The following is a 13,834-nucleotide window of genomic DNA, read 5'->3' on the forward strand; positions in this document are numbered from 1 at the left end:
GGAGTATTGGAACCGAGCTGTGACAATTCCTTACCTTGATTCTCTTGTAACCTCACTGGAAACACGGTTCGATGAAGATAGTGAACCTGCCTACGCGTTGTCCTTGCTGCATCCCGCTAACGTAATACGCATGTCGTTGGAAGAGTTCAGGCGCAAAACCGAAAATTTCGTAATTTTTTATGAAGTTGACAATTTTGTTGGAGAGGTGGAAGTTTTGTATTAACATTGCAGCAGTATGAGAGCAGACGGTAAGAACTTGGAAGAGTTGGATCTTATAGACCCGCTAGCTAAAGCCCGTTCATTCTTCCCTGCGACTGAGAAAGCAGTTAAAATTGCACTTGATCTACCATGGAAACATGCACGATTGAATGCTCGTTCAGCAAATTACGTCGGGTGAAAACCTGGCTGAGGTCAACAATATTTGAACAGCCGTTGAGTGCTCACTGCTTGCTGAGTGTTCATCGGCAGATGGTCAACAACAATCGTGAAAAGACACATAAACCGCTTCCGGGACGTTTGACGTTTGATGCCCGAAGATTTTCTTGAGAATCTTGACTGTGTCTTCAATCTTCACGTCCTTGGGAAGCTTTGACAGGATGTAGTTGAGATAGAGGCTGTGCAAATGGGTGTCCAACTTCCGGAGAAGTAAACGTACATTTGCCGCATTATTCAGCTGACCTGCATCGTTCTCGAAGAGGTCCTGGTAGCGGTTAAACAACAACGTCCGAACGTAACTCCGTTTTCTTCGTCGAAGACAAACTCGATGATGTTCGAAGAGAGGGACTCTAAAATCTGCTCCGGGGTTTGATACTGACGCTGCTGCTGCTGGACCGCTATCCGCTATAAAATTTGTGCCATCTTGTGAATCATATCTTGAATTCCCGGTTGCATCTGCTGATCAACTCTATCTTCTGCCATGTTCGTGGATTCTTGAGACCCTCGTCGCCAAAATAATAGGGACCGTATGCGTATAATGGACCCTGTGCGTATAGTGGACCCCTCTGGTATATTTTTGCATTTGTTTCTTGTCATTATCATATTTATGCCATTATTAATATCTTTCACGAATAACTATAACATGCCATAGATAAGAATGATATGAATTTTCCGAATTTCTGCAAGAAAATAGGAAAAATAACTAATTTTCATTCAGCACAGCATAACACAGCGGTTTATAAGCCATTTTGTAAGCAGAGACAAATTATATTCTATTGTTTTCTAAGCGAATTGTGTGTTACAAATATGATCTCAAACATGTTAATACCAAGCACTAATAATGAATTTTACTTTGAAAACCTTGAAAACGAAGAAAAAAATTAAATAACACTTATTCACTGTGGGTCCATTAAAGGCATAATTCAAGTTACTATGTTGCGTATTTGACAACTTTTCATTTCTGTTCATTTATAAACAAAATCTGTCGTTCGTGTGTGCCTTGAAGTGAATATTCGTGAGCGGGGAAACGGGGAAAACCAATAAGTGTGAGTGTAATTACACGAAATTAGATGTGCAACAGTGTGTTTTAGCGATCCAGGATCACGTTCCGATAAAAGAGGCATATAGGCTGCATGAGCTCCCACGTTCAACCGTGAAGTATCACCTTGAAACTTGGACTGGAAAAACAAGGAAGGGCCCTCCAACTAAGCTAAAACATTGGGTGCTACATTCCGCTATCGGAACTCGATCTTCTGTTTAGTATACACAAGCTTCACGGCCAACTGTTAGTGTACACAACAATTGCGGGGTTAGCGCAACAATTCTACCGACACTAACAGTCTAAACCGAGCCGGGATTCCAACATACGACGACAGGCTCGTTAAATCTCGTGGCCCAGCGCGCCCTAAAGCTGTTTGAAATTCAAGCAAACAAAACCGTTGTCTATGAATTCAATAATTTTGGCCTCTAAAACCATTTTCTGCTTTAACTCTTTTGACTATTTTTGAGTTAAACCATCGAAATTCATTCAAAAAAACCTTTGAAAAATGTGTGAAGTTATTGAAATTGGGGTTCTCAGAATTTATTTGGGATGGAGACTAATGAAAGAAATCTACATTTCATGACCAAATATCATAATATGCGTATTATGGACCCGGGTCCATTATACGCATAGTGAACCCGGGTCCATAATAGGAAAAAGGGTCCATTATGCGCACATTGAGATCGGTAATAGTTATTGATATTTGGCAATAAAAATGGAACTTGGCCAAAGAATTTTTCATTAGGCTAGGTAAAAGACTTCATATTTTAACCAAATATAAGAATACTGCTTCGAAAATAAAAAGAATTCGAGCCGTTTACATCTAAATTATGCAATACATCTACTAGGGGGTCCATTACTAGCATATAAACCCTATGTCCAAAGGTTTAAATGAACTTAAGAGTTTTTAGTAAAGAACATCCATTTATATTCGAGGTTGGACAAAGAATAATCAAATTTTCCACTCTGATGTCAAGGACAACTTGTCACTGGTTGCCTTGATGTAACATTCACTAAAGACTAGTATTTATTTCTATTTTTCAAAACACACTAAAGTCGCTTTTTACACGGGGGATACGTGCCGCGTAAATTTCGAAATCCGCGTAAAAAAACCGCGTAAATTCCGGAATCCACGTGGAAAAAGCTGCGTAAAATAACCCGCGTAAAAAGCGACCTTAGTGTACCATTTTTTTACTTCTAAAATTTTGAAGAGCTTGCCCGGGCGGCACCAGAGAAGTTCAGCGATCTACTGTTACATGTACCGAGCTTTCTAATCGTTGTCCTTATTTCGTCGGCTAGGTCATTGTCATTGCCGATTGTTACGGTTAGTTTTGAATTCCTAATTCTCTGAAGTATGTTCATTTTAGCATACTGCCTTACTAGGGCTGCGATGCCTAGTCCCGCGACGAGGCTGCCGTCTTGGGTGTAGCTGGCGAGACACCGCATTTCATAGTTCAACCGTCCGGTCCGGATTCTCAGGTCCGAATCAGTCGCTGTTTGAGCCACTCCTAACCTCTAAAAGGCGTCTTGAGCTTCGGATTCGGTATTATGTCCCACACAGTTGACCTCAAAAAACAACTCCAGTGAGCGTTTCCATTTGTTTCACCTCGTAGTAATCAAGGAAATATTCTTGGTATCGAAAGGTGCCAGCAATGGTCTGCTCCTTCCCATTCCTTTGTTTATACTCCAGGTTATGTAACAACAGTTGTAGTAACCAATTCTCCACACAGAAAGCATCTTTTTTTCCGAATTTTCACCGTATAAACACCATAAACAGTTTATTTACTAGAAATCAATCTTCACGACACAAATTCAATCAAAATTCCAGAAATTGTCGCCAAATTGTAGGGATCGAAAGAAATACTTATAAAACTTTGCAACTCAATGTTGTGAGCATAATCACAACAGTATACAAAACAAAATAATGTTTTACCACTCATACTGCTTCTATTGTTTTTCAGTTCATGCCATTTGAGGGCTTTGAAGGTAAATCCGGAAAATCATACCCTCAAACATCCTCATATAAACAAAATCCAAAATAAAGTCAACCAATAGTACAATAAAATAGATTTGAGAAAATTAAAAAGAAATATTGGTCTTTTAATGAACATCATAAATTATTAGAATGAAATTGTTTTCTTGCTATTAAAGTATCATCAAAACTTCTCAAATTCTAAATCCAATCAAAAATTATGTCAAAACTATTTTACAAAACATAACAACAACAAAATAATAGAGAAAATCGATCAAACAAACAAAATCATTGTGACTAACTATAAACATCCAAAACACGATTAAACACACAAAAATACATTAAGAAGACTAGCAATCTTGTTGTGTCTGGTCACTGTGAAGTTAAATTCAAATTCGTTGATTTTTCGTGCTAACAAAGTAAATTTAATCAAATGCTTTCATAACAACAAAACTGTAGAATTTTTTCTCGACATTCGAAACCATAATAAAATTTTTATTCAAACCTGTTCTATATAAATACACAATACGGTAGACGGGAACCCAATCGGTGTATAAATAAAATGTACGCTGTACAAGAGCAAGCAAAGTTACGCTTTAACAAATCGCAAATCCAGTATCTCGCCATCCTCCAAGCCCAGCTGCGACGGCGTAGATTCTAGTTCCACTGCTTCACCATCGAAGCTCAGCTTGATCTCACCAGCGGCACACTTCAGCTCCTCGGCACACTTGATCAGCACGATCTTCATTGTCTGTTCTGCACCCACAGCTATTTGCAGCGGAGTTTTCCAACGGTCCGATTGCACCTTTAGAGTAATGGTATTTGTACTAGCGGAAGGCTTCCTCTGTCCTTTAGCAGAATTAGATCGCTTTCCGGCAAACATATCTAGCACCTTTTTCTCAACAACACGACCAGCTGGAAAGATTCTTATTACCAACTTATATTTAAAAAAATTAAAAGTACTCGATCTACTTATGAACTGCGTAATACGGTATCCAATTGAGTCGGGTGTGTCGTTAGGATCAATTATCTGCTCATCTAAATTCAATATCACACGACACGGATCGGCGTTCACATCCTTCGCAAGCTGGGCTATCAAATCAGCAAATTTTTGGTGCTTTCGAAGCGTATGACGTTCGATGCTTCCTTGCCATTTAATTTTGATGGATATGTCATAATTATCCGAATCAAACGAATGATTGGCAACTGCCGTCGGAACATCCTCTTCGTCAGAATCTAAGTTAACCTGAAAATCGTTGGCATACAATTGAGTATCTTTAAACTGGAAAGCAACAAATAATGACTCACCACTCCAGGAAGAACCAGTGCCGGACTGTCCACTAAATTAATTACTTCTGGTGCTTGTTGTCTGTTTCTTCGACGACGCGTTCTGTTGTCTGCGGGGGCAGGACAGCTTTGAATCGGAGCTAACAAATTTCTGTTAACGCATATATCGTAGAATAGCTCCTTCAACGCAAGTAAATCATTCAGGAATGTAGATGCGCGATTTTGCCGTGTTCTTCGCTTGACAGCATTTCGCTGTTTCATCAATGTCTGGAACTGCTTTTTAAGACCAGCAAAGTAGCGTTTCTCTGATGCGTCAAAGTTATTGCCTTTGCTAAAGAGAAGATCGTACTGACGTTGAACTTCGCTTATCTGTTCTGCGAAGTAAAATAAAATCTCTGTAAAGGAAGGGTCAGAGAATAGCAATTAAACTTACGATCTAAATCATCATTTAAGTGGATTGGTTCTGACACTTCCACCGGTGCTGGCGAAGACGAACGTGCAGTTTCTAGAGACGAAGTCGAAGGAATCAAGCAGGGGCTTTCACTACTAGAATCTACTGAAGAGATTTCCACTTCTCGCTTGGTTGAAGGTTTCCTCTTCTGGGGAGAATTCGATTTAAGGCTTTCCTGCGAGTTTGTTAGCACGGCAGTACGTTTTTTTCTAACGACGGGTGCTGGTTCTGGCTGCTGGTCTAGGAAGCTTTCTTCAATATTGGAATCACCGAGATCGTCGGGAATGTCGCAGTCTTCGTTGTCTGTTGGTGAGAATTGGTCGTTAAATTTTATCAGCACAAAGAGCTTATACTTACTGTTGAGGTAACTATTAAGATTGTCAAAAACATCATAGTTTTGAGACATATTCTACAACTGGCAGTCTTTGAAGAGATGTATAGATGGAATCACAATGCAAAAAATTGTAAACTGCTTTTCTGCGACAAGCGAATCGAATTAAAACATCGCCAACCAAAAATCCAAGAAATTCAAGTAACTGAAGGGTTTGTGGCTCAGTGATCGAAAAGTTTACACCGTCGGAAACGATGCAGCTTCTAATCGAAAAAGAAACAGAAACTAACATAACCTACCTTATAAACTGGAACCATATGCGAATGATACATACTGTTTAACGTTAACTCATACAGTCGGGACTATTGAGATAAGTGACTTTTCACCTACGCACACTAGTAAACGTGACGACCCGTGTAAAGTTGCTCTTGTTTCCTCCAAACTGAAAATCATCGCATCTCGTTGCTTCGACTTTTATCACTTTTTATCATTTTTGGTCGATTATGTTCAGTAGCATCTTCCGATTTTTGATCCCGAATGAAAAAAGTTATTCAGAAACAAGTTTAAAACATATAATGAGTGTTCAACTGAATATTTGTCCAGCTGCTAAAAACATAACATTGCAAACAAAACAGCTATTGGTAAATATTCTCCTCAACTAGTTGCACTAACACATTCGTACGTAAAAAGGTCTTTACTCCGAATAGATTATGCTGGCTATTATTGATTTGGATAAAATATGGCCATTGGAATGAGGAATTCTAACATAAAAAATAACTTAGTGCAGGTTTATTATTTTTCGGTTTTCCTGTAAATTGTCAAATTATAGGAACTTATTACGAAAGTGAGGCAAATTAATATTATGATTTTCGTTATCGAAAATTGGAACACTATTTTCAAATTTGTTCGAATCAATTTTTCTTACGAATTTCGGATACGGCCGTAAGCAAAAATACGAATATGTTTGAACGAAATATTACTATATTCATGTAAAATCATCATGAAAAATCTACATAATAGATGTTTTAATATAGAAAAAAATATTCACACATCACTCAGCAACTCATCGAAACTGGAGGATACCTTCTGCTTACAGAAGGGACAGGTTCCTACCGATATAGCAAAAAACGTCTTACTCTGCTTCAATGAAAGAAACCACTAAAAATAAACACAGTTGGCTTTAAATTCAGTATACAGTTAAATCACGATAGTTGTCGCCCCACCTGTTTCAAGCACTCGATGTGAAAAATCAGCGAACATTTTTCGTTGTCACAAGAAACAATAGGAATCCGATTGTTATCATTCCTGTATGACATGCAAATCCCGCAGCTTACTGTGCAATCATCGCTGTCACCATCTTGCATTCGCATTGGAAAGGACATGATTTCGAATATTCTCAACAAATTTGTGTGCACATCACTATCCGGGTCCCAGTTTTCGAGCTTGCTGTCGTACAGTTCCCTCAGATATTCCGTCTCTTTCGTAGGCCCAATGAAAGCTACTATAATCGAGGATGGCTGTAAAGGATGCAAAGTGATTTTCAGGAAAACTTTCGAACTAAATTTGATAGTTCGCCAGTTCGTTCGGGCGTCAATCTTCGGCGGATCAACAACGTAACAAAGCTGATCAATCTTATACAGGTTGGCGTAGAACTCATCCAGTTGATCTAATAATTGAACGAATGCAGTACAATGCGCCTCTGGCGATGCCTGCCATTTAAATAACTCAACTGATGATCCCAACTCTGGAAGACTGTGCAGTGTTACGGCAAATTCCGCATCCGAAATGCGGTTCATCTCAAGATAATGGTCTTCGTTTGCCGTAAATCCGGAGAGCTTTAGGTGCGACAAATTTTTAGTAGCGAGAATCTTGCATTTGTGAGTCTTTTTGACTCGCTCTAGCTGATTTAGTATGTCTAGAAAATATCTCATATCAGGAATCATGCTTTCATCTTGGAGCTTTTGTCTATCTAGAAGATTAAGTAAGTTGTCCATATATTCGATTAGATTGGTGACTTTCGGCACATTTTTGACGTCCACGTAGCATAATTTTTGGAAAACGGAAATGCTCATTTTTGTTAGCAGCGGAAACGATGGCAGAGTAATTTTGATTTTAAAAATCTACAGCGTAAGAAAAAGGTGTTAGAATTTCGTGCAGTACGACCGAATCCCCTTTAGATTATTTCAGTGTGTTTATACGTCCTAGGTTTATACTTACACCACGATAAAGCCCCAAATAAACATTCGGAACTACTTCCGCGAGAAATTGATATTTTTGCAAAAACGATACTTTATCGGTTGATACACTAGACATTTTCAAATCCGTTTGCTTGGTTAAATATATTTTCCAGTTAAATAACGAAAAAATAAGTGTTGTGTTTTCAAATGCCGGTGTAACGTTTAGCACAAAAAACAACATCAACAGCGAAAACGCGAACGCAAAATCAACTTGACGTTTCTTCCGTCAAACAAAGTGACATAACCGCAAAACGATAAACAAGTAAATTTGATATTCGGTACTCGATTGTTAAAAACAGTTGCGACAAGGCAGCAGTTAGAGAAAGATTACCGTAAATATGGATCCACAAGCATCCAAAGAGATCAAGATCATTGTGAAATGGAGTGGAAAGGAGTATCCAATCGAAGATCTCACTGATCACGACACGGTGGCTATCCTGAAGCACGAAATCTGCAAGAAGACACAGGTGAAACCGGAGAGACAAAAGTTGCTGAATCTTAAATATCGAGGTAAATAAGTTATGTTTTTAATGGTGGGCAGCCTTACAGGTCTAACAAAATTGTAGAAAAAGCTATGCTTAAATGAAAAATGAATGCCTATGAATTGAAAAAAGCAATAAACAAACTGATCAGCCCTGTGGTTTCGTGGCTGATAGAAACCCTTTCAATCCTGGACTACATGCTGTGTATCATATTATAATTTTAGGGGCTTGATTTCACTAAATCTATTACATTGGACTAATTTAATAAAAGATTCATGGCAACTAAATTAAACTATTGCATTCCAGGAAAGTTCGCCAGCGATGAAACCCGCCTGGGACTACTAGAGTTGAAGCCAAATTTTAAACTAATGATGGTTGGATCGCTGGAGGCCGACATCGAGGAGGCATCCTCCAAACCGGATAACATCGGCAACGTGGTGAACGATCTCGACAACGAGGACGATGACAAGGTTCCGTTGGAAAATAAGGAAATCTATCTCGCCAAAATCAACAAACGCGTACGAGAGTACAAAATCAATGAACTGAATCCCCCCCGCGAAGGTAAACGTTTACTGGTGCTGGACATCGATTATACTTTATTCGATCACCGATCGGCGGCTGAAAACGGTGCCGAGCTAATGCGACCCTACTTGCACGAGTTTCTCACTTCCGCTTACGAAGACTACGACATTGCTATTTGGTCAGCCACATCCATGAAATGGATTGTTGAAAAGATGAAACTCCTTGGAGTCACATCACATCCAGACTACAAGCTGGTTTTTATGTTAGACTCGGAAGCGATGATCACTGTCCACTGCCCCTTGCGTGGTGTTATCGAGGTTAAACCTCTGGGTGTCGTATGGGGTAAATACAGTCAGTATTCATCGAAAAATACAATCATGTTTGATGATCTCCGACGAAACTTTCTGATGAATCCGAAGTCTGGCCTTCGAATCAAACCGTTCGCCGAGGCCCATCTCAACCGTCACAAGGACAAAGAACTGCTGAAGCTTTCGAAATACCTCAAAGATATTGCCAAGCATTGTGATGATTTTAACGATTTGAACCACAAAAAATGGGAAACCTACAAACCGAAGAAGCGCAATAACGATGCGACTGACGAATGAACGACCGCCGCAGAGCTGGATTTTGCCTTATTCCATGAATGCTTTAAATTAACATAAAATCTTCGTTATCACTAGATGTCAACATGAACAATAAAAAAATGCAATTTATAGTTTTAATGGCAATTTTTCAGGGGAAATGATTTTCTATGCAGTAATGAGCGATGACAAATTATAATTTCATTCCAGATTGATGTCAACTGAAAGCGGGTCTTTTCTGATCTTCCAAATAAAAAGGAATCAACAAGGATTTATCATATTACTTATTTGGAAAATGTAAATGAGTCGTCCCATGAAGTTTCTGTAGGCTACGGGACCTCGTCACATGGCACGAGAGTACCAAGAAAAACAAATTCGTCGACCACTTCGAAAGTATTCTCATCCATCTCCACCACAGCACCAACACAGTGGCAGTGTTTATGGCGAGTTAAATTCTCGCAGCTTCCCTGTTGAGAGCGGTAAAGGCCTCCTCAAATGCTCTACGGTTAACATCAATAATATCGATGTCGTCCGCGAAGCCTAGGAGCATGTGGGACTTCTTGATGATGGTGCCGCTCTTGTGCACACCTGCCCTTTGTATTGCACCTTCTGTTAAACGGCAAGTTCGAGAGCCCGTCACCTTACTTCAGACCATCTAACGTCACAAACGCGTCCGAGAATTCGCCCGCTGTTTTGATGCTGTTGTGTTCTCGAAACTTGTCGAAAATCAGTCTCAATGTAAACATATGATCCCACTCGAAAACCGCATTGGTATTCTTCAACAAAGGCTTCCTGAACGGCCTCAGTCGCTGGAACAGGTACGGGAGAGAATATTGTAAGCGGAATTGAGGATTGAGGATGCCTCGATAATTATTACAGTCGAGCCTGTGTCGCTTGTAGATAGGGCATATGAGTCCTTCCAACCAGTCCGTAGGGAGCTGTTCCAAAGACCATACCCTTAGGATAATTTGGTGAATTGCACTACACAGCCGCTCGCTCCCAACTTTGAAAAGTTCGGCCGGTAAGCCGTCCTTCCCAGCGGCTTTATGGTTCTTTAGCTCTTTGCAAGCATTCTTCACCTCGTCCAACGTTGGTGGGTCCACAGCTTGTCCTTCCTTCCCAATTTCTATCCTATTCCCCTCGACGACGAGGGTTTGTGAGTTTCCTCACACCTCAACACCACTTTAAAATGTTGCTTCAAACGCCTGGCCACCTGCGATTTATCGGTAATCAGGTTACCCTTCCTGTCATTGCACATGGCAGGTACTGGCACGGTCCGGTTCCTGATTCCGTTGATCGTTCTATAGAAGCTCCTCGTGTCGTGCCTGGTGAAGCAATTCTCCGCCTCCCCGAGAACACGATCGTAGTGCTCACGTTTCTTACGGCGATGAACCCTCTTTTCGGCAGCTCTTGCCTCCCAGTATTTCTCCCGCATCTGACGCGTTACACGATTAGCTGCTACCAAAGTGTTGACGTAGGCTCGGTTCTTCTCCTCCGTCACCTCTAGGCACTCGGCATCGAACCATTCACTACGCGGGGTTCCCGTTGTCATGCCTATCACTTTCACGCGCTGTTTCGCTGACCGCATTATGGATGTGCTTCCACTGCTCGTTCAGGCTCAGGCAAGCTGGTTCACCGATCCGTCTATCAACTTTCCGAGTCTACTCTACAGTGATAACCTCTAGATGTCTAAACGTATCTTCCTCGCCGATCTCGATTTAAATACGTCGGACAACCGGGCGCGAATCTTGCCTACAACGAGATAGTAATCCGAGTCGATCTTTGGTCCTCGAAAGGACCGCACATCTATGACGTCTGAAAAGTGCCGGCCGTCGATCAGCATGTGGTCGATCTGGGTGCAGGCCTCTCCATTGGGGAGTCTCCAGGTGTGCTTCCGAATGCTCAGACGTGCAAAATGGGTACTACAGATGGCCATTCCCCAGGCCGCGGCGATGTTGACTAACCTCAAGCCGTAGTCGTTGGTGTTAGAGTAAAGACGAAGGAAGAAATGGGATTCCGAGTCCAAAGCTGGAGTATTCGTTGAATATGCGGCAGGAACCAAGAGATTCCATGTCTGAAAACACCAAACGAAGAGAGTTTTCGTGAGCCCAGACGTTATATTCCTGATTGAGACGTTCCGATTCAATAAGAAGTGATGGAGTTTCCAGTAGCAGAATATGACGTTGCTGACAAACTGCAATCCGATACGTCGACTATTTTCGAACAAACTAATAACATTATTACTTGGGTCATCGCAAACGTCACAGCGTCACTGATGGCGACATTCTTGATGATCTCGGCGTTACGAAGCAGATATTGGGCATCCGTGTGAGTCGCACGGAAGGAATGATTATGCTGGACCAGGAGCGTTACGCGACTGACTGTAACATCGTATCAGTGATTGGCCGAGAAGATGTGTCCGGAATCTGCTGAGAAAACCGAACAAATGGAGGAGTTTCCTTCCCGGGAGTTTGCAGACGGTTTGCAGTTTCTCGGCTAACGGACTAAGCCAGATATTAAGTATGCAGTCAGCACTGTAAATTTCTTTAGTAGTAACCCAAGAGAGGCTCACTGGACAGCGGCCAAACGTATTTTGCGATACCACAAAGGAATGAAGGATCTAAACTGCCGCCTCAAGCAAAACTGTCCCAGCGTCCATAAGGTTTGCACAGAATATGGGACAGTTATGCTTGGAGCGGCAGTAAAGCTCGTATACAACCGAGATGCCCTGATTGAATTCAGAGGTGACGCTGACTGGAAAACGATGCAGAAACCAGCAGATCTATAACCGGATATGCATTGGTCAACAACTCAGGCTGAATACATGGCTCTTTTGGCTGCGACGCAAGAAGTTTGGCATGGAGAAGATCGTTCAGAGCTGAACTTTCCAGAATCCAATCACCATTGCCACTGTACTGCGACCATGAAGTGCCATTTGCCTAGCGGAGAAGATTGTTGGTCCTTGCAAGAATGAAACACATAGATTTGCGTCATCATTTCGTTAACGGATAAATCAAGAGGAAATCCAACTAGCTACACCACGTTGAAACTGAATTGCAAGTTGTAGCAATATCCTGGTCTACCGTAATATAAGCATCTATCATTCAAAGAATTATTGAAAAGGAGAAGTTTGCTTCAAACTTATCACTTGCTTTCTCTCTCGAACGAGTTCTCGAACAGGGATGTTACGGATGTGATTTTTTAGACATCTGCAGATGGGGAGGAGGCAAGGGTTACGAATGAGGAACTCATCGTGATCGCCAAATCCCTAAAGGTGAGCAAGGCACCGGGACCGGATTGTATCCCTAACCTGGCGATCAGGCTGGCGATAAAAACGGCCCCCTGGCTGTTCAGGGCAGTCATGCAGAGGTGCCTGGATGACTGTCTCTTTCCGGACAGGTGGAAGCGGCAGAGGTTGGTCTTATTGCCGAAGGCTGGGAAACCGCCAGGGGACCCATCGGCATATAGGCCTATCTGCCTGCTGGACACCGCGGGCAAGGTGCTTGAGAGCATCATCCTCAACAGACTGGTGAGGTACACGGAGGGTGTACACGGTCTGGCAAGTAACCAGTTCGGCTTCCGGTAGGGCAGGTCCACGCTGGACGCAATCTCTTCCGTCATCAAGACGGCGGAGGTAGCAATCCAGCGCAAGAGAAGGGGAATACGCTACTGCGCAATCGTCACGCTCGACGTGAAGAATGCGTTCAATAGTGCCAGTTGGGACTCCATAGCGCTCGCGCTCAGGAGCATCCATGTACCGGTGTCGCTGTACAAGATTCTGGAAAATTATTTCCAAAATCGAGTACTTGTTTACGACACGGAGGAGGGTCAGAAGTGCGTCCCAATTACCGCAGGAGTTCCGCAAGGTTCTATCCTGGGCCCGGTGTTGTGGAATGTCATGTATGACGGAGTGTTGAAACTCAAGTTCCCTGTAGGGGTTGTGATCGTCGGCTTTGCAGACGACATAACGCTGGAGGTTTACGGCGAGTCTATCGAGGAGGTCGAGTTGACGGCCGCGCACTGTATACGCAAGGTCGAGGACTGGATGCGCTCCAGGAAACTGGAGCTCGCGCATCATAAGACGGAGGTCACGGTTGTGAACAACCGAAGCGATCCCTGAAGCTCTTGGGGGTTATGGTGGACGACAAGCTCACGTTCGGGAGTCACGTCGACTATGCCTGTAAGAGGGCACGGGACGTCCCGTCGGAATGCGGTATATTTTTCCAAATCTGTATCATATTTCCAGTTCGCTTATTTTTCGTTCTTCCTCTACTCACATACTGTTTGCTTATTGAACTTGCGTGTTAACGGGAACAAGCCGTTGTTAAAAATATAAATTCAGTTCGAAAAAATATACTATTATATTATATTATATCTTTTTATATTTTGCATTAGTGAAGAGTTCTATTCAACTAGAGTAAAAAAATATTTTTTTATTATACGTCTTAGAAGAACAAATCTATCAAAAATAAGATTCTAAGTAGTACACTCTTT

The 13,834-nt window shown here is 41.9% G+C and overlaps 3 protein-coding genes across 3 annotated transcripts; 1 reads left to right on the forward strand and 2 right to left on the reverse strand.

Moving 5' to 3' along the window:
- Positions 1–3,890: 3,890 nt before the first annotated feature.
- On the reverse strand, positions 3,891–5,720 carry LOC129730272 (uncharacterized). Its single transcript, XM_055689473.1, has 5 exons — positions 5,545–5,720; positions 5,170–5,490; positions 4,758–5,110; positions 4,422–4,695; positions 3,891–4,364 (listed from the first exon to the last, which is right to left on the reverse strand). The coding sequence occupies exons 1-5, from the start codon at positions 5,591–5,593 to the stop codon at positions 4,039–4,041; spliced, it is 1,323 nt and encodes a 440-aa protein (XP_055545448.1). The 5' UTR covers positions 5,594–5,720; the 3' UTR covers positions 3,891–4,038.
- A 761-nt stretch (positions 5,721–6,481) lies between these two features.
- On the reverse strand, positions 6,482–8,364 carry LOC129727085 (uncharacterized). Its single transcript, XM_055684529.1, has 3 exons — positions 7,736–8,364; positions 6,742–7,638; positions 6,482–6,676 (listed from the first exon to the last, which is right to left on the reverse strand). Exons 1-3 carry the CDS (start codon positions 7,934–7,936, stop codon positions 6,563–6,565), a joined length of 1,212 nt encoding a protein of 403 aa, XP_055540504.1. The 5' UTR covers positions 7,937–8,364; the 3' UTR covers positions 6,482–6,562.
- On the forward strand, positions 7,722–9,481 carry LOC129727090 (ubiquitin-like domain-containing CTD phosphatase 1). The gene is made up of 2 exons (XM_055684541.1): positions 7,722–8,265; positions 8,544–9,481. Exons 1-2 carry the CDS (start codon positions 8,094–8,096, stop codon positions 9,362–9,364), a joined length of 993 nt encoding a protein of 330 aa, XP_055540516.1. The 5' UTR covers positions 7,722–8,093; the 3' UTR covers positions 9,365–9,481.
- Positions 9,482–13,834: the final 4,353 nt, after the last annotated feature.

This window comes from Wyeomyia smithii, chromosome 1 (genome assembly GCF_029784165.1).
Source record: "Wyeomyia smithii strain HCP4-BCI-WySm-NY-G18 chromosome 1, ASM2978416v1, whole genome shotgun sequence".
NCBI classification, from domain to species: Eukaryota; Metazoa; Arthropoda; class Insecta; order Diptera; family Culicidae; genus Wyeomyia; species Wyeomyia smithii.

Bases quoted from the DNA above. Each gene is read 5' to 3' on its own strand.
- LOC129730272 (XM_055689473.1), bottom strand. From the start codon at position 5,593: ATGTCTCAAAACTATGATGTTTTTGACAATCTTAATAGTTACCTCAAC. The intron at 5,111-5,169 runs GTAAGTTTAATT...TTTACTTCGCAG, and splicing joins CTTAAATGATGATTTAGATC to AACAGATAAGCGAAGTTCAA. The intron at 4,365-4,421 runs GTAGATCGAGTA...GAATCTTTCCAG, and splicing joins CCGTATTACGCAGTTCATAA to CTGGTCGTGTTGTTGAGAAA.
- LOC129727085 (XM_055684529.1), bottom strand. From the start codon at position 7,936: ATGTTGTTTTTTGTGCTAAACGTTACACCGGCATTTGAAAACACAACA. The intron at 7,639-7,735 runs GTAAGTATAAAC...CTTACGCTGTAG, and splicing joins ATTTGGGGCTTTATCGTGGT to ATTTTTAAAATCAAAATTAC. The intron at 6,677-6,741 runs GTGGGGCGACAA...GTTTATTTTTAG, and splicing joins ACATCGAGTGCTTGAAACAG to TGGTTTCTTTCATTGAAGCA.
- LOC129727090 (XM_055684541.1), top strand. From the start codon at position 8,094: ATGGATCCACAAGCATCCAAAGAGATCAAGATCATTGTGAAATGGAGT. The intron at 8,266-8,543 runs GTAAATAAGTTA...ATTGCATTCCAG, and splicing joins GCTGAATCTTAAATATCGAG to GAAAGTTCGCCAGCGATGAA.